This window comes from Colletotrichum phormii (genome assembly GCF_030913505.1).
Source record: "Colletotrichum phormii strain CBS 102054 chromosome Unknown BDP81scaffold_13, whole genome shotgun sequence".
NCBI classification, from domain to species: Eukaryota; Fungi; Ascomycota; class Sordariomycetes; order Glomerellales; family Glomerellaceae; genus Colletotrichum; species Colletotrichum phormii.
This window is the reverse complement of record NW_026851455.1, coordinates 1,382,053-1,399,910: the sequence shown is the minus strand read 5'-3', so window position 1 is coordinate 1,399,910 and position 17,858 is coordinate 1,382,053. Positions and strand designations below refer to the sequence as shown.

Genomic DNA, 17,858 nt, shown 5'->3' with positions numbered 1-17,858 from the left:
TCAAAAGGCCGCCTCGCCAAAAACCTCGCGTCGTTTCGCAATCGTTTCCGAAATGTATGTCCCGCCGATATCGAGTCTGGATAGGTATGTCTGGTGACTCGGATGCTGCCAACATCGGACAGCCCGGTGTGTCGTGTGCTGAGCTCGAAGAAGCCGGATCGGTCGCATCGAGACTAAAAATCTCCCAGAAGGTGAGGACACTTTAAAAGATCCAGGATTCAGATGGTGAGAGAGAAAGAGAGGAGAACCGGGTGAGAAATCAGAAAAACTTTTGGCACAGCCGCGCACAACCCGACAAGAGAAATTGCCAGGTATACTTATCACTCCGCAGCAACGTCCAGGTCGTCATGGGCAGGGGGAGGGCTGTCCAGTGCTGTTGTAGAGTGTTAGCCTACTGCGTAGCCTACTACACACCTTCTTGCCGATTTACGTACCCTTTCTATCGTCACCATTGGTGCCGTTCTCACGGGGTTCCCGGTCGTCGCGGTCATCCTTGGCGTCTCGATCACTTCTGACCAGTCAGGATCACTAGTTCAAATTCGGCATTTCTGAGGGGCCCTTGGCCCGAGGGGGAGTCTTTGGGAGAATTCTTGAAAGATCTAGGAGAGTCAACACACCGTCGGTCAGGGCTGCGGGAACGGTCGCGGGTATCGCGTCTGTCGCCACGGTCGTAGTCGCGATCGCGGTCCCGGCGGTCGTCCTTTCTGGGAGAGTGGTCGCGGGTGCTGCGGCGAGGAGAGGGCGAGCGGCCGCGACGGGGAGAAGAGCGGCGAGGAGCGCGCTCACGGTCGCGACCAGAGTCGAAGCGCCATGAGGCGGAAGGAGGGGTGCGAGCCCACTATAACGCATCAGCAAAGATGCCTCAAGAACCTCGTCCGGTACTGTCTAACCTCAATCTTCAGGATGTCGTCGCGACCGATGCGCTTGTTGTGCATCTCATGGTAAGCATCGTCAGCATCGCGACGGTCCTCGTACTCGACAAAGGCAAACCTGGTATGGTGTCAGTTGTTTGCTCAGATCTGAACGGTTAGGCGAGAGGAAATAGGACTCACAGTCTGCTGGATGCCGAGCGAGGAGCAGGGATGTCGCATCGGACAAGGTGTCCATAGCTATAGTCGAGTCAGAATGTCAGCACGTAGATACATACATGAGATTCTCCGATTGTTCCGCTAGAGACCAAACGTCGGCCGTCGTCGGCGCAGCAAAAGGCAGCTGTATTGGGTTCGGTGTGCCACGGAGCGTTGGCAGGCCACAGCGACGCGGACAACGGGCGGTGGGTTGGGAGGAGGCAGCCCAAGCGAACGAGGATAGGACGCATCGACGGGGGACGGAGGGCGAGGACGAGAACGAGGACGGAAACGTAGGACGGGCGAGGGAGGCATCTTGGGTTGATGCGTGAGGTTGGGAGCAGCGTGTGCGAGAGCGGGAGGACGGGCGGAGGACGAATACGGAGGCGTGGGCGGGGAGCAGCGAGGGAAAGAGATGGAATCGGAAATCTCGGAAGGCTCTCGCGTGCCGGGAGGAAAACAGGACGGACGGAGGCATCGACGTGGGAGTTTTCTGATTTTCAGTTGACATACCGTTCGAATTCGTAGGCGAGGTCTCGGGCGCGAGTGCCGTGGCTGAAGCCAGTCACGTACAAGGTATTGCCACCGCGCGACATGATGTTGGTGATGCTGACTTTTGGCTGAAAGAGACTGAAAGAAATGTGAGGCAGAGAGTAAGAGAGAAGTGTGTGTCTCGGGATGGAGATTGAAACGAAGAAACGGGGTTCTGATGGAGCAGAGCCTCGTGATGGGGGGGGGGGGGGGGGGGAGGGAGCAGGTGGAAGAAGATGCGCGCTGGTGGTTTGGTGATGGAAGTGGTCGGAGGAGGAGGAGGAGAGGAAACGAGAGGTCGCTCGGATCGGCCCTGGCGCAACAAAAAGATTTTGGCGTACGGAAACGACCTGAGCTTGGCGGTACGTACCGGTGGAGCAGGGCCACCTCAAAAAGACGTGGAAGGACGTCAGTTGGTCCGTTGGACACCGCGCTCGGAGGCTGGACAACAGAGAAAAGCTTACGTAAAGCGGACCGCACCCAGTGTTTTGGTGGGTGTTTTGTTCGGAGCAGACACCGCTGGGGCCTCTTTCCTTCACTGCTCCAGGCAAGGTACTTCGCACTTACCTTAGTCAGTGACAGTGGCTCCTTCCAGAAGGCCAGGGGAGGTCGAAACGCGGTGAGCTGTGCCTCCCGTCCACTGCGACACTGTTTCAGCAAGCACCCACGGCACCTCAGCAGCAACCTATGGAAGGTACGGTGAGGTACCTTAGGTGAGCTAACCAAAAACAGAGAGGTCAGGTACACCCGGCCCGTTCGGATGCTAGTGATGTCATTACAGACCAGGACATGAAATCTATTTTGCAAACATTCCAAGGTGACCCAACACGCTCACCGACACCGAGAAATGCCGAAGCTCCTTCCTGCAGACCGGACTTTAAGTCTTTACTGCCCAGCTAATGTTCTAACAGTACGCCGAGAATTAGAATATCAAAACACAAAATCTACATCTGTCTTTCCAGCATCATCCGGACAAGTCTACCAGACAACGCACCGACGGGGGAACTCGGCCTGTGCCCGGATGCGAGTGCGTGTCTCTCCGCTTCCGGCCACACGATGCGACAGCTTCCCGTTAGAGAACCGCCAAAGAGAAGACGGAGTACATCCCACTTTCTACTCCATATCCTGAGCAACGTGTATAGGTCTGCATTTTCCTCGGATGCGAGATGCCCTCCAAGGGCACAACTCTCTCACCTGCTCACTCCATTCCTGCTACTCAACCTTTCCATCTGCACAAAGACGTCAGGGACCGACTAAGAAGACGACTTCTTCCCCGGGATCTACCTGGCCAATCGAGACAATCGAGGCAACATCCAGAGACATTCGGGATAGACCAGTGTCTTTCCTTAGCATACGATCATTTGCTCGTACCTATCAATGGTCTCCCCTTTTCACGTGTTATGCGATACGGTATGGTGCATGGGGATCCTTCTTTACTTTCGCCCCTTGATTGGGACTATTATTCGTCAAACAAGCAACTTACCAACTGGGGTCGCCTGTACTCTGGATGGCGAGGACCACCATTCCATTCCGTCTTTACCCACGCGCTCGTGGCACACTCTCTCTATTGTTTTCCCCCTTCATCGGAGCCCACATGCACCACCCACTTGATGTCGCCTCCCAAGTTCCCGACTCCCCGTCCTTGAGCGGGATAAGCGGGCGTGGTGGTAAACTATAGCTCTCCAACGGAAACCTCGCAATCCTCGGGCTGGGCTCTTGCTCATCGTACCATTCGCGAGCCGCAAAGTTGTGGTGCCATGTCTGCGATGAGTCCAAAGAAACTCCCGGAAGCCTCGGCCGAACTTGAGCCTCCTGCCAACGTCTTTGTCTTGCAATCTCAGATCATCTCTCTGTGTCTCTCGCATCCGTGTCAGCCATGGATTCGTAGGACGGCAGAGGCGTTTATGATCCGCCGTGAGTGACATCCGAGTCCGGCAGACCCGTAGAATCCATCACTTGGCGGAGAGCTGGTCTTATATCATTGCCCGCTAATTCGCCTCAGTTGTCTACTAGCCTTCATGTTTCATCCCTTCTCACTTTACTACCATCTGTATTGCTTACTTGGCACACATTGTTCCATCAACCGCTTTTTGGGGAAACAGCTCGTAGCCTCGTACTCGTGCCGAGTCATTATCAAAACCCATCCGTATCGTACCGTCCATCGCTCGTACTCGCCTTGGGTCCTCGGCTGCGTCGTTACATCGACCTAGGACCGTGACACTGTCAACTCATATATACAATCAACTCTCGCACTTTCATCTCGACGATACGCCAGGGAGGGGGAAACGGTTGTTGCTTACTATTTTTTAATTGAGTTTGAGCTTCTGCTCAATATTCTACAGACGATATCGCCTTGAAGCGCATCACTCACCGCACGGCGCTTATTTCGTCTCAAGTGAGACGTATTCTTGCATGATCTGGCATTAGCATTACACACATCAAAGGAATTTGAGACCGGCAGAAATGTCAACCTCATTGGACGCATCCCCGGAGCCCCGTTCACTCCGCGATGCATTACGGGCTACGGGCCGGGCAACATCGGCAACACCTTCGGAGAGCCCGAGCGAAGAGGATTACGATGACCCGAAACTATCAGCGAGGCCGCGCAAAGGACGAGCACCGATCCGCCCCGGCGCATCACCTCTAAAGAAGTCTTCGACCCGCGAGAGGAAGCTCTCATTGGACGGCTCAACGCTGTCGGAAACCTCGAGTATCGACGATGAGCCTCTCCGCGATGGATCCGGTCGCCTCAAGACGTACGTGCTGTCCCCGGATGACCGCGAGTTGCGGGATGTTCTCAAACGAGGTCTAGAGAGGGTAGGTCGTCATCCACGCACAACGTATCCTGGTCAACTAACACACAATGACAGGAAAAAGATCCAAAGAGACCACGCCGGGCCGGCAAGTTCAGCGACCTCGTCTTCACACGGCAATTCTCCACGTTTGACCGGCAGAATCAAAACACGGCCAACAGCCCCTTTCACGGCTTCTATACGCTCTTTTGGCTGGCGGTGGCTCTCTTCGTCACCAGGATCGCCGCCACCAACTGGCGGGCGACGGGGAACCCCCTGGGTACAAACGAAATCATGAAGACCATGTTTCGCCGAGACGTTGTCGTGCTCCTCGCCTCCGACGGCGTCCTGTGCGCCATCACGGGTGTCAGCTGGATATTGCAGCGGCTGGTCTTTGCCGGCTACATTGACTGGGACAGGTCAGGCTGGATTATTCAGAACGTAAGTGAGCATCATACCTTTTCAGCAGAAGACATGTCTAACAACCTCCCAGGTCTGGCAGTCGGCCTTCATCGGCGGCGTCATAGGCCTGACGCTGATCCGCGACTGGCCCTGGACGCACACCGTCTTCTTCGTCCTGCACGGCATCGTCATGCTCATGAAGCAGCACTCGTACGCCTTTTACAACGGCTACCTCTCGTCCGCCTACAAGAAGCGCAAGTACCTCCTCTCCAAGCTCAAGAAGCTGGAGCACGTCGCGCCCACCGAGTTCCCCTCCTCCACCACCCCCTCGGCCTCCACCGTCTCCGTCTCCCACCTCGCCAACCCGCCCTCCGCGGCCGAGATGCACGGGCGAAGGCAGTCCATCGCCCAGGCGCAGGCGCAGGCTCAGTCTCAGGCCCAGTCCCAGTCAAAGGGCGGCGGCGGCGACGAGCAGCACCGGCAGCTGACGGACCTGGACCGCATCGCCCGTGCCATCGAGTCCGGGCAGCCCCTCGACGCAGACCAGGTCCGGGTCTTTGAGCGCATCATCCGGTGGGAGATTGACGGCATCACGGACGAGCTGAGGGGTAAGGCGACGAGCGTCGTCCGGGCGTACCCCAATAACCTCTCGCTCACGAACCACTACGAGTACATTGTTCTCCCGACGGTCGTGTACGAGCTCGAGTACCCGCGTTCCGAGTCGATTGACTGGTATTACGTTGCCGAGAAGGTAACGGCGACATTCGGTATCATTCTTGTCATGATTATGGTATCACAGGCTTTCATCTGTGAGTTCCATTTTGTTTTCTTTTTTGAGTATTTCAACGTCCTCTCATCATGTCGTCGCCGCTGGGTCTACAGGACGTTCTATCACTAAGACGCTCGTCAGATCCCGTCGTAATGCAAACCATCGCCATGAAGGAGACGGGCATGCCCCTAGCCGAGCGCTTCCGCTACTTCCCCTGGATGCTCAGCGACCTCATCTTCCCCTTCATGATGGAGTACATGGTGCGTTGCGAGGCCCCGTCCCCCCCCCCAAAAAAAAAGACGAGACGAGACAAGACAAAATACTAACGCGAGACGCAAAGATGGCATGGTACCTCATCTGGGAAACCGTCCTCAACACCCTCGCAGAACTCACCTACTTTGCCGACAGAAGCTTCTACGACGCCTGGTGGAACAGCGGTCCGTCTACCACTCCCCCTTTGATGCCAATCCGCCCCAAACTCACTAACATTCCAAAAGTCTCCTGGGACCAATTCGCCCGCGACTGGAACAGGTAAGTTCCTCTCCCTCTAGTCCGTCCAGCGACTCCCAAGACGAAAAAAAACGACCTCTAATAAATGCTAATAACCGCACCCCACAGACCCGTCCACAACTTCCTCCTCCGACACGTCTACCACAGCTCAATCTCCTCCATGAAAGTCAACCGCCACACAGCGACCCTCATCACCTTTTCCCTCTCCGCCTGCGTCCACGAGCTCGTCATGTGGTGTCTGTTCAAGAAGCTGAGGGGGTATCTCTTGTTCTTGCAAATGTGTCAGCTACCGGTACGTTTTAGCAAGCCTGACTTAACCTCAATCCTATTCCACAGACATCGATATTTCCTCCCTTATCAATATTACCTAATTACTCGATTATACGCCTCTTGACGTACAAGTCTCTCTTATAGAACACGAGTAACTGACTGCGTATAGCTTGTCCAGCTCAGCCGGACGAAGTGGATGAAGGATCGCAAGGTGTTGGGGAACATAATCTTTTGGTTTGGCATCTTTACGGGGCCGAGTTTGTTGTGTAGTCTGTATCTTATATTGTGATGTGACATGTAGAGATAATTGCCGCGAGGCTGGGATGGATCGGTATGATTATAAAATAAATCCCAAGAGTTTATCCGTACTTGGAATGCGTATCAGCTCGTCACGATTTGCAGTAGAATGGCCACCAGACCAACGGCCACCAAAGAGTTACGACATTGTTACGGATAGGTCATGCACCCGAATACATGGAGTTTATAGACTACGTCAAGTCACGTTTTGCAAACAAGGTTCCATAAGTCTGTGGTATTCGTAATGGATTCATTCAACTAAAAAAACAAACAATCAAAGCCTCGCCGCAGTTTTGGCCTTTTTCTATCCTCATAGACAAGAAACCTCAGACGCGGAAAAAAAAAGAAAAAAAAAAAAAGAACAACAGCCTTCATTCGTCAAGACGGATCACTTCACAGCCCCTGCTTCTCTGCCGTGGCCATGAGAGAACCGATAAAGGTGGTCACCAGGCGACTGCGAATCTGGCAAATATCCTCCGGCACCAACCAAATGGTGGCGCCCATCTTTCTCGCAATGGAAATGCTGAGCTTGGCGTTGAGGTAGGCGTCGTCGTCCGTGTGGCCGGGGGTGACGAGGTCGTAGTCGACGTAGCTGCTCTTCATACCGCTGAGCACGTCCAGCAAAAATACACCGGTGCCGATGGAGGGGTCCTTGAAGGATCGGATGGCAGATGACTTGCCGCCCTTGCGAGACATTTCATTGGCCCATTTGACCATCTCCGAGTCCGTGATCTCCTTCTTGCCGAGACGCTGCGCCAGTGTTGAAAGAGTGACGGTGATATCTCTGCGCATCAACTGCCACACCAAGCCAAGAGTCAAGGTCCGTTGACCGTCGGTGATGTCTGCACCCTGGACGCCCACAAGCGAGAAGCGGTTCTGCTTGCCAAGCTCGATTGTGTAGTTGGTGTTCTCGACCGCCTTGAACCGCAGCATTTCTCCGCCATGCGCCGGGGGTTTATTCACATGACGCCAGTTGACGGATCCCTTGATAACCTTGTCGTACGCCTGCAGAAGCACCGTGCCGTCGCGCAGATCATCAAAGAAGGATTGCACAGCAGGCTGCACGTCCAAACTGTTGAGCCACAGAGTGAACACACGGGCTTCTCTCTCTCCTTCGGCGTCAAAGTCCTCAACCTCGAGCTTCTCCTCCTCGGTGATGGGATCGAGCGCGGGGTGGGTGTTGAACAGGTTGGCAACGAAAGCCAGGTTCAGCTTGGGGTTACCGGCGACCAGAGATGACGGGGTGAGGAACTTGCGGCATCCCATGTTGTCGGCGGTTTGCAGAATCTCCTCGGCGCGCTGGTGAAGGTCTCGTGTTTGGAGAGGGGCTCTCGTGGCGCCATATTCGGAGCCGATCTGTGCCAGGAGTACCGTGTAGTTCTCGCCGTCCTTGATGTCACTAGAGAAGTTGTTCACCCTGCGCCAATTAGCATGCTTCTTGAACTGGTTTCGCATCTCAGTATTTACCGTCTGTTCCAGCCAGCGGCCTTGAGGTGGTAGTTGAACCATCTGAGGAGGATCTGTTCGGGGGGGAGTCTCAGGAACTGCTCGAGGGTCTCGTCGTCCTCCAACAAGCGGTAGAGCTCGGGGTGCAGCTTAATGTCAATCTTGCTCAAAAGACCACGGCGGATAATCTGCCAAATCAGACCGAGAATCAAGTGCTCTCTGCCCTCGATGATGTCACCGCTGCCAATGTTGACGACGGACAGACCGATACCCTTGGAAGACTCAATGACGATGTTGTTGTTCTCCGTCATCTGGAAAGCGTTGAGCTGCTTCTTGTTCTTGGGTCGGTTCAGAACACGCTCGTCAATGGTGTCGGCGACACTGTCGTTGATGAGCTTGGCCAGCACCAAACCATCCTTGCACTCGTCAAACATCTCAAAGGTGTCAGTGGGGAAGGGAAGGCGGCTTCCAATGTCTGCGTCACCGGCCAAGACGGCGTTGATGTGACGAGTGAACTCGGTCCGCTCATCTTCGTTGATGGTGTGGGTGACGTTGGCGTTGGAGCCCTGGACGTGAATCTTGCCGATGCTCGACTTTGAGGAGTGGCCCATGCCTCCGGTTGCTTGCGCGACGATGGATGCGCCGGTAGCACCACCGGGGCCGGTCGACATGCGTTTCTGAGCTGGGGAGGACTCGCGGAGCTTCGCAATGAGCTGCACGGCGTGTTGTTAGCATGATTTGGGGTCGAACATAGGAAACTATGGAAACTTACGGCGACATAGTCCTCGAGCTCGACTCTGCGGGAGGAGTCGAGGTCGACCTCCTTCAGAGCCTGTCGTACGACATCGTAGGGTTGGCGCTCGCTCTGCTGAGTGGCCTTGATGGCAGTGGCTTCGTCAACGTAGCCCTTTTCGTCAATGTCGAGCTTGCGGAATGCGTCGCTGAGACCAAAGATTTCGTTTTGCGGGAATTGAGGATACTTCCTGTGGGCGGATACTTGGTTAGTGACGGAGAAGGGAACATGGAGGCAAGAGCAGAGCCCCTGAGCAATGCTGGCGAGAGTGAATCACTCGCAGCAGTGCGGGGCAGGGAATGCGATTGTGTGCGCACCTCTGAAGCTTGAGAACGTTCATGTTTGTGGTCGTCACTCGGGCGTCGCGGGAGAGGGGGCGACGATACGGGAAGACAGCAGGTTGAGGGAAGCGAAACCGCTGGGGAGGAGGACGGTGGAGAGAAAGAGGATGACGGGAGTCGGGTCTCTCTGGGTAATGCGCTCGGCGCGGAGGAGGAAGTTGGAAGCACTTGACTTGATCAGGGACCAAGCGGGAGTGGCAGATGCGCAGGAAGCTCCGGAACGCACGGACGTTGACGGAGGTTGGCTGAGTAGGCGCAGTAGGTACCTCACGGGGAAGAGGGTCCTTGTGAGGATGATTCGAGAGGTTGGATAATTGTGCAGTTGTTGGTGTTGTTGGTGTTTGTCGGTATTGTATGTCAGGAGAAAAGATTGACAAACAAGTTGAATAAACCAGAGGGAAGAGGAGGATATGATGATAATGGTCAACCGGGGCTAAAAGCAAGGTTGTACTTCTTGGTGCCCAGGTCAAGAATCAAGCAGGTTGAAGGCAAAAAAAAAAAAAAAAAAAAAAAAAAAAAAAAGAAGGATTCAGGCAAGCAAGCACAAGGTAAGCAGGTAGGTACTGTAAGTGTGGTACTATGCGTACTACCTCAAGGTACTGTGTAAGGTATTGTGTAAGGTATTGTGTAAGGTATGCTCGCAATGGGGGCTGGCTGTGCAAAATGCTGAGGTGTGCTGCGCTATGCCGTGACGAGGTACGAAATGCGCGTGTTAAGGCGGAAGGGGTGACTCTGTGAGTGTGAGGTACCTCGAGGAGGGGGGAAGAAGGGGGGAAGAAGGGGGGCAATGGGGGCCGGATGGAATGTGCGAGACTTACGTAGGTAGGTACCTTTTCTTTCTGGGAAGTCGATGGCGGGGGCGGGGAGGGGCCATTGATGTAATTGTACAGCCGTCGCCCATCCGGTACTTTGATCATGTACACTCCCGATTACCTAAGTCGTCTTACACCATGAGGTAGTAGCATGCTCACCTCCTGATCTCAACTTTGGCTGCCTTACATTACGACACTTGACTTTGCATCTACACTAGGTACCCAACGCAACGCTGGTGAAGCGAAGCAATGTTCAGCACGTGGTCTAGGAGAGACTGGGCTATTGCCGCGCCGTACCCGTGGACATGACCAAACCTCAGCTTCGAGAGTGAGGCAAGCCGCAAAAAGGAGGTTGATGGACCCATAGGTAATACCCAACAGCCCAAACCGGGGCGAGAGGTACATCCCAATTCCTCAGTGCTCAGAGGCGCTTAACCGTACGAATACACATCTGAGGCAAGCTGAGCATCTGAGGTACCTTGACCTGCCACCCGAATCAATGCGAGAAACAAGGTACCTACCCGCGGGAAGCCTGTTTGAATTCGGACAAACCGGGTAGCCGTAAGACGCAGCTGCTGGTACTTTACCCGTCCGCGTACCCAAGCAGACGCCCGAGGTACCCGACAAAATCACCAAACGGCCACCAGCCACAACGGCTTGCGTAAGGCGGGCTTCCTGCTCGCTCTCGTTTCGCGTACGAATACTTCTTTCTGTGTGGCCATCTTGCGTCTCGCAGCGTACGACAGTCTCAGGCTGCCGTTTACCATATTTGCCTCATACCCGATTCATGATATCTACCTTACCCAAGAATGAAGTCTAGCCAAGACGTCGAGTCATCAACAGATAGAAACCGTCGACGACGTGCACGCGTGGCTCGCCAGGCACCGCAACACATGTTCTGCACGTCCACGACGCTCTCCAACACGGCCGAGACTCCCAGCAGCCCGCGAGCGGCGAGAGTCTTCCGGAGCGCCGGGTCCCCATCGACGGGACTTTTTAGACGAGGTTCGCCTCACGACGACTTCCCCTGCATGATGCTTATGTAAAGCAGCCTGGAAGGCAGTACATACGAGGCATTTCGAGGTATCCGTAGAGCTGCTGCCCATTCCCACTTGGACTATCGAGCTATTAGACGCCTCCCTGCTCCGGCCCATGAATGCCTAAGCTCCCAAGGTACTCTCCAGACCGCCCAGCCTTGAAATAGATTGCCAACCGTCAAACTGCCCGTAGGCCGCTCTAGGCAATCTTCTGGAACGACCGGGTTCAGGGGAGTTTGACCAAGATATGCATCATGATCCCGGCTCTGTACTGGTAAAGCACTGGTCAACGTAGATGCACTGTATCAAAAACGGGAAACTCTCTCAAGTTGATACAGTGCTTTTGGAAACTGAACACAGTCCCCGCACCGAACGCCCCCCCCACCTCGAATTTTCTGATCCTCCGTGGCGATACCCTCATCGCGACCGACTCTTGCAAGAATTTCACCTCAACTTTGTTGCTTTCTCGATCATAACTCTCGAGAACATCCGTCTGTGTCTTGAACGTTCTGATACCGCCGAACCGAACCATCATCACCTAACAGCTCTCTGCTTCTTCACGCCCCGCGCCATCCACATTCGCCATGGCAGCCGTATGCAAAGCCTGCGAGGACCCCCTCATCATCACAATCGACCCAGACAGCGAAGACGAAGATAACCAAACCGGCGACGAGCCCCAAAACGTCCCCGATGACCTCGAGCTCCCTTGCGGCTGCCACTTTCACTGGTATTTCCCCCATCTCTCTCTCTCTCTCTCTCTCTCTCTCTCTCTCTCACACACACACACACACACACCTCACACCCCTCTCACCTCAAGTCACACCTTTCATCACTCACACTCCTACCTCCATCCCTCGCACCACTAACAAAAAACCAAGGCAATGCCTCCTAGACCAATCCGAACAGACAGCCCTCTCCCTCTCCTGCCCCTCCTGCACAACCTACCTCCCATCCCAAAACCCAACCACCGGCGAACCCGCAATCCTAACCCGCTACGTAAACGAAGGCGGCCTCCAAGACGCCCTCGACATCCTCCCCACCCTCACAGAAGAAGCCTACCTCACCTCCAACCCAGAAGCCCGCCCCGCCCGCGCATACCACCTCATGGCCGCCGAAGGCGACCTCGAGGGCATCGTCGCCCTCCTCCACGACGCAAACGAGGAGCTGGCCGGCAACGTCGACGCCCTGAGCCAGCTGATCCGCTACCAGGACCCGCTCGCCGGCGGCCGGAGCGCGCTGCACGTCGCGGTGGAAAAGGCGCAGGAGGAAGTGGTGTGGTTGCTTCTGTGGATCGCGTCGCGGTTGTCGACGGACGCATTTCCCGCTGCGGCGAGAGAGGTTGCCGAGAGTCTGCAGATTGTCAGGTTGACCAATGATGTTGGCGAGGATATTCGCGCGCTCAAGGCTGAGGATGGGACGACTGCCGAGGACGTAGCCAAGGGTTTGCCTGCTCGCTGGGGCGCCTTGGTTGATGCCGGTGTTCTGCGTGCCTAAGTTGTGTGAAGAGAGATGCGAATGAAAAAGATACCCCAGCCTGGTGTGGACGAATCATACAGTCTAGCAAAACACTCATAGCACGTGTGACGAAATAAGAACAGTTCGTGTGTGAAATGCCATTGCATTAATCAGGTCGCCCGTCCCAAACGTCTAGTCTAAGTTGTGGCAGGTCTACTTTCGTTCCGCCCGGCTTCTATTAGAAAGTAGTTGTGACAGGATGAAATGGCTGACGTCCTCGTCAGACCAGTAACTCATGTGCGACGCAATCGTGTTCATAGGGTTGAAGTCGAGAACGCTCCTGCAAGTCCGTTAGTGCATGTACTCAAGAAAAGCACAAAGCAAATAAATACTCACTCTTGAATGCTGTAGTCGACACGCCCGTTGCGATTCAGGGCCCGGACCTTCATCTCCTCCCGCCGCAGCTTCTGCGCCTTACGCTCTGCCTCAAGCCAGTCCGCGGCGCCGCCATCATCGTCCGTCTTGGCCAACACTACCCGCTTCTCCTGGAACTTGGAGTACAGCGTCTCGAGCTCGTCGTCAATCAGCGTCATCTCGTTCCCGCTGATACTGGTGCGGCCAATCATGGCCTTGGAGTCTGCCAGCTGCTTCTTTCGCTCATTCGTCTTTTCCCCAAGCTTCGACACGTCCGAAATCACACCGCTGTCTGCAATATTCGTGCCTGCTCCTGAAACCTGCTGTGGCGAGTTGGCCGAGTTCATCTTGGCCACATCCTCGTTGCTGAGGCCGAGGCTGCGATTCAGAATGTTGCTTGCTATGCCTGCACTCAAGCTGGACCATAGCCCGCTGACACTCTGGCCGACCTTCATACCGATGCCCGAGAGGCCCTGTTGCGCCACGTTGCCAAATATGCCCTTCTTGGTGTACGGCAAGACTTGGGGCTTCAGTGTCGACATTGCAGGTGAAATCAGGGGTTCGAGACGGTAACTGATTGGATCCGACGGATGAAAGACGTTGAAAAGCTGCGACACCTTTGGAGACGAGACTGAATAGGGGAGACCAGTGATTGCGGAAACACGATGCGTAGGAGAAGCCGGATTCGCGGCAAGGAATGGGTCGTCCATCAAATCTGGGTTCAAGGGGCTTTCCGACGGCCGCGAGTTGGGTAAGTGGCGAGCCGAGATTGTCCTACTTGTGTCAGTCTACTAGTACTCAAGAAGGAGATTTGCAGTCACTTACCGTCCCTTGAGCATTTGGAACAACCCTACCGGAGACCCAAGGCAGTAGAAATCTTCCACATCAAACTCGAATCGCAACTCGTTGGTTTCTCGATCCCGATGGCCCTCCGCCTTTTCATGTGCAGGCCAGAATCGAAGGGGGTTCCGGGGGGTTACCAGCGTCTTTTGCTTCTCTTTTTGCCGGCACAAGATATCAAACATGATGGCCGAGCCGAGGGAATGGCCAACAACATGGACCTTGCCCTTGAACTCTGGGTTCCGTTCCATGAACAGCTTGAAGATACGGTTCGACTCCTTCAGCACAATCTCCGATATCTGTTCTCGGTAGGCACTCTGGTATAAGAGAACGTCTAATGCGAGGTCGGAGATCAAAGACCTGGCGAACGCCACGCCTTCGATGGTGATGTCCTCTAGGGAGGGGTCTTTCGGATGATTAGTCGTGTCTCCTGAAATTGAGGCAATTCACTTACATTCGTCCTCATCTTGGGCACCGTCACCAATGTCTTGCTCCTTTTTCTTTTCTCGCCTCTTGGGGAAATCGAGAAGATGTCTCCAGCACACGGGCAAAACCTGTACGCGACAGTTTCGGGGGCCATCTTCGAGCTCCGAGTTTAGTGCCCGCAGGTCAGCAGAGATGGAGTACACTGATTTGATGTTCTTTCGCAATATGTTGACATCGTGAACGAAATTCACACTCTCCATGCTGCTGAAGTCAGTGTCTAAAGTGGGTAACTTTCGCGATCTGAGACTTACCGAATGCCGAGGAGCTGACCGATGCCGTGAGTGACTAACACAAGATGCTCGATTTCTCGCCCTTGGGTTTCGCCAAGCTGGCCGTTGTAGTCGTTTTCTATTTCCTTCTCCTCTCTCTTCCGAATTTCCTCCTCCTGCTCTTCCTGGTTACGCTCGGCCCCCTCCATCAGCGATGAGATTTGTCTTTGAAGGGAATTTTCCCTATCATCTTCCTCCTCTAGTAGCGAGATGTCGTCGGTTGACTGCGATGGCCTGGAAGACGGTGGTGCAGACCTCCTCTTGAGCAGTTTTTGCTGCTTCTCATCTAGCTGAGGGGTTGCGGTAGGGTCTGTTGGCGTCGCCGGCTGCTTTTGTTGTTTCTTGTTCTTTGCTACGTCAGAATAGCCTCTGACCAGCTTGACACCACTCATGTAACCACCGCCCGAGAATCTCTCGTACATGGTGGACGTCACCCACGAAAGCATGCTGTCTGAAGTGAGCCATGCCGTGCCTGCATCTTGATATGTCGCAATATTGTTCATCCAGGCGCCAAACAAGCGGTGCGAAGAGGGTTGGTGTTGGTTCTGTGGCCCCGGAGACTTCAAACTTCCGTCGGTCGTGGGAGTTGTAGCTGCCGCGGCCTTGAGATTTTCGACGGACGCCTTGGGCGTCACATCCTTGGCTTTGGGGTCCTTGTTCTTCGGGTCGTTGCGAACCCGCGGCTTGGGATATGTCCAGGGCTTGACCTTGAGATAGCCCTCCTCCAGCTGCGAAGCTAAGTTCTCCTCACATGGCCGCAAAGACGACCCCTCATCGTAGAACCAGGTGCCGCGCCGCACTTCATACACAGGACCCAGCCAGTAGACCGGGCCCAGCTCTCGATTTTCGATATCGACATCAAAGAGGTAGTCCTCGTTCACGGGGACGCGTGTTTTGGGGGCCTGGGTACCCTCGGGGCTCGTCTCCAAGCTGCTGTGGGCGCTCTCATCGTCAGTGTTTTGGCGACCGCGTCTAGAGCCCGACGAAACGTTGCGCAACGATCGCTCTTCTCTTCGCTTCTCTGAATCCTCCAATAAACGTTGGTATGCCGTCTCGATTGCGCGAGAATCTAGCTTGGAAAAAGGCAGAAACTTCTTTGGCTGGACTGGGGGCTTGGCATCTTCGGCAGGCTTCGCTTTGTCTCGGAGGAACTGGGGTTTGCGCTTGGGAACCTGGGCAACATCGAGTTAGTACGCCGATGAGCAGTTTTCGGCATGTTGATGACGGGCAGTCCCTTACATCAGTTGCGTGGTACCAGAGGACGTTCAGAGGAGGACAGTCGGAGGGGTAGGTCTTGATGCTCTGGCCGTATAAGTGGGTGATGCTGTGATCGCCTGGGCGGGAGGTCGGAACGGGCACGGGCTGTGGAGGAGGATCCTTGGGCGTCGGTGTTGAACTCCGGCTGCCGGCCCAAGGGTTGATCGAGTCGACAGCGGAGGAGAGGTAGGACTTTTCTGGTTTGCGGTCAGCGCCGCCGGGAGCCATGATCTGCGAGTGGGCCGAGTGCCATTCGGCGGAGGTGTGACGGGATGCCCAGCAGCGGCGGGAAGTTGCGGTGATGTAGGTGTTGGTGTATGTGCCGTGGAGGTTCGGCGGTCTGCAGTGTCGTCCCCAAGCCTGTCTGGAGCGAAGAATCGCGGGCGCCAACTTGACAGAGGCAGCAGCAGACGGGTACTTATCAGTGCCCTGCGTCACCGGAGTCCTTTGGGGAGGACGTGAGCGACTGTCGGGGAGAGCAGTGACCGGTTTGGAGGGCAGTTTCGGGGGAGCTTGGAGCTGGTTGGGCGGGAACCAGGAATGCTGGTTTCAGACTGGAGCAATGGTGCAGGGTTAAGGCGGCGACAATGAGGTGAGAGATATCGAACGAAAGTCAAGAGAGAGAGAGAGAGCAAGGTTGGGTGGGTTGATGGAATCTTGTATGTATTTAGGTAAAGCTGAGCGAGGGAAGAAGAGCTTAGGAAGAATGAGTATCCCAACACGTCGTGGGGGTTTTGGCTGCTTGGCACTGTCAAAAGGGACAACGTGTACTTCCTCTTTTGGCGGTATTCGCTCTTACGGTAAGTACCAATCCGCGTACCTCAAGGCAAGGTATCCGTAAGGTACTGGACGGGAGGCTTACATGAGAGTGGACAGTTCTGGATCAAAGGGAAATACGCGGTAAAAGAACACGAGGTGGCCTTGGTATCCATCAGCAGGTGCTTCCAGGCACAGTATCCGTAGTGAACAGAGTACCATTCAAATGTATGGAGGTCCAGGTGGATGATTGAAGGGCGCAGATGGCCCCAGTCAGCTGTACATGAACATGGGGAGCTCCGGCTTTCAGGAACCCCATGACGCAGTTTTCAGTCCCGTGTAAATGGAACAACGGTGGAATGCAAGCCGAGGGGCCGCCTTCCGAAGTACGTGAGTTTTCGTACCTATGTACATTGCACTAACGTTCGGGTGCAGAGCTCCGTAGGCGCCCTCATTGCTTACCTCATCTCCTGTCACAAGCGAGCCACCTCACTGCAGACTCGAAGACTCACCAACCACTACGCCACTTATACCTATACTTTAGGTTCCTGTCATCGAAAGACTCACACCGACAGCTGCAATGCCTCCAGGTACTTGGGTTTCTACTTCTGATGCTGATGCTTCAAATTTGGTCATATTTCGGAATGGGTAGAAAGACTGTGGCAATTTCAAAGCCTAGTCATCTCATGGCATGGAAATAAATCTCAGACTCGTCTGGGTAAATCACAGGGCTTGTAATATAGAGAGTCTGCCTTACCTAAGGCACTTTTTTACGCGACCTGGGGACGAAGAATTGAGGACCTCCACATACCACAGTCCACCACAGTCCACCACTCCACTGAAGCGACAGGCGATACGTACCTTGTGAGTCGTCGCGCATCACCTCAGACTTAGCAGTAGTAAGTACCTTCCCTGGTGAGGTGGGCGGGGCGAGCTGTGTTTTTCGATGGTGGGGTACGACCTGCATGCCGTCCCTCACTCCCACGCTAAGCCGTGCCTTATCCAGTGTGCCAGTGTCCCGCCGTGCCTCCATCTTCATAAAATTTCCAGCAAGGCCGTCTCCAATTCAGCAATCCCGACGAGCGACTCGGATCTTTACACGCCTTCGTACCGACCCCCCAATGCGCACCTCACCCTAGCATTCCGTTGCCTCGAACTTCCCGTCCTCTGTAATTGTCGTAGTATTGACTTCGGACCTCGATCATGACCTTGCGCCGAATGCGAAAATCCTCTACCATCGATTTCCTCCCGTAGACTTCGACCTCGGGTTGACTCACCCGCCGCTGCCGCTGCCGCTGCCGCCGCCGACTTCTC

At 54.9% G+C, this 17,858-nt stretch overlaps 5 protein-coding genes across 5 annotated transcripts; 2 read left to right on the top strand and 3 right to left on the bottom strand.

Annotated features, from left to right (window-relative positions):
• Window positions 1-112: 112 nt before the first annotated feature.
• On the bottom strand, window positions 113-1,814 carry BDP81DRAFT_49123 (uncharacterized protein). The gene is made up of 6 exons (XM_060595305.1): window positions 1,581-1,814; window positions 1,053-1,109; window positions 891-990; window positions 618-838; window positions 435-511; window positions 113-373 (listed from the first exon to the last, which is right to left on the bottom strand). The coding sequence occupies exons 1-6, from the start codon at window positions 1,661-1,663 to the stop codon at window positions 321-323; spliced, it is 591 nt and encodes a 196-aa protein (XP_060443971.1). The 5' UTR covers window positions 1,664-1,814; the 3' UTR covers window positions 113-320.
• A 1,978-nt stretch (window positions 1,815-3,792) lies between these two features.
• On the top strand, window positions 3,793-6,709 carry BDP81DRAFT_492134 (MBOAT family protein). Its single transcript, XM_060595324.1, has 8 exons — window positions 3,793-4,415; window positions 4,469-4,831; window positions 4,884-5,601; window positions 5,703-5,821; window positions 5,902-5,998; window positions 6,059-6,092; window positions 6,180-6,363; window positions 6,511-6,709. The coding sequence occupies exons 1-8, from the start codon at window positions 4,062-4,064 to the stop codon at window positions 6,628-6,630; spliced, it is 1,989 nt and encodes a 662-aa protein (XP_060443970.1). The 5' UTR covers window positions 3,793-4,061; the 3' UTR covers window positions 6,631-6,709.
• A 264-nt stretch (window positions 6,710-6,973) lies between these two features.
• On the bottom strand, window positions 6,974-9,707 carry BDP81DRAFT_377569 (CH domain-containing protein). The gene is made up of 4 exons (XM_060586780.1): window positions 9,195-9,707; window positions 8,857-9,067; window positions 8,106-8,797; window positions 6,974-8,055 (listed from the first exon to the last, which is right to left on the bottom strand). The coding sequence occupies exons 1-4, from the start codon at window positions 9,215-9,217 to the stop codon at window positions 7,032-7,034; spliced, it is 1,950 nt and encodes a 649-aa protein (XP_060443969.1). The 5' UTR covers window positions 9,218-9,707; the 3' UTR covers window positions 6,974-7,031.
• Window positions 9,708-11,446: 1,739 nt separating this feature from the next.
• BDP81DRAFT_49047 (uncharacterized protein) lies at window positions 11,447-12,648 on the top strand. The gene is made up of 2 exons (XM_060595283.1): window positions 11,447-11,794; window positions 11,946-12,648. The coding sequence occupies exons 1-2, from the start codon at window positions 11,652-11,654 to the stop codon at window positions 12,559-12,561; spliced, it is 759 nt and encodes a 252-aa protein (XP_060443968.1). The 5' UTR covers window positions 11,447-11,651; the 3' UTR covers window positions 12,562-12,648.
• Window positions 12,649-12,735: 87 nt separating this feature from the next.
• BDP81DRAFT_322856 (DDHD domain-containing protein) lies at window positions 12,736-16,016 on the bottom strand (the record flags this gene model as incomplete). Its single annotated transcript, XM_060584733.1, has 6 exons — window positions 12,736-12,862; window positions 12,919-13,713; window positions 13,762-14,182; window positions 14,231-14,463; window positions 14,514-15,703; window positions 15,771-16,016. 6 exons carry the CDS (start codon window positions 16,014-16,016, stop codon window positions 12,736-12,738), a joined length of 3,012 nt encoding a protein of 1,003 aa, XP_060443967.1.
• Between the last annotated feature and the right edge of the window lie 1,842 nt (window positions 16,017-17,858).

What these genes read in the sequence shown, in the direction of transcription:
- BDP81DRAFT_49123 (XM_060595305.1), bottom strand. Translation starts at nt 1,663, where the DNA reads ATGTCGCGCGGTGGCAATACCTTGTACGTGACTGGCTTCAGCCACGGC. An exon ending in CGCTCGGCATCCAGCAGACT is followed by an intron (nt 991 to 1,052) that starts GTGAGTCCTATT and finishes ACACCATACCAG; the next exon opens with GTTTGCCTTTGTCGAGTACG. An exon ending in TCCCGCAGCCCTGACCGACG is followed by an intron (nt 512 to 617) that starts GTGTGTTGACTC and finishes CTGACTGGTCAG; the next exon opens with AAGTGATCGAGACGCCAAGG.
- BDP81DRAFT_492134 (XM_060595324.1), top strand. Translation starts at nt 4,062, where the DNA reads ATGTCAACCTCATTGGACGCATCCCCGGAGCCCCGTTCACTCCGCGAT. An exon ending in CAGGCTGGATTATTCAGAAC is followed by an intron (nt 4,832 to 4,883) that starts GTAAGTGAGCAT and finishes ACAACCTCCCAG; the next exon opens with GTCTGGCAGTCGGCCTTCAT. An exon ending in CCTTCATGATGGAGTACATG is followed by an intron (nt 5,822 to 5,901) that starts GTGCGTTGCGAG and finishes CGAGACGCAAAG; the next exon opens with ATGGCATGGTACCTCATCTG.
- BDP81DRAFT_377569 (XM_060586780.1), bottom strand. Translation starts at nt 9,217, where the DNA reads ATGAACGTTCTCAAGCTTCAGAG. An exon ending in AGCTCGAGGACTATGTCGCC is followed by an intron (nt 8,798 to 8,856) that starts GTAAGTTTCCAT and finishes CACGCCGTGCAG; the next exon opens with CTCATTGCGAAGCTCCGCGA. An exon ending in GCCGCTGGCTGGAACAGACG is followed by an intron (nt 8,056 to 8,105) that starts GTAAATACTGAG and finishes TAATTGGCGCAG; the next exon opens with GGTGAACAACTTCTCTAGTG.
- BDP81DRAFT_49047 (XM_060595283.1), top strand. Translation starts at nt 11,652, where the DNA reads ATGGCAGCCGTATGCAAAGCCTGCGAGGACCCCCTCATCATCACAATC. An exon ending in TGCGGCTGCCACTTTCACTG is followed by an intron (nt 11,795 to 11,945) that starts GTATTTCCCCCA and finishes CAAAAAACCAAG; the next exon opens with GCAATGCCTCCTAGACCAAT.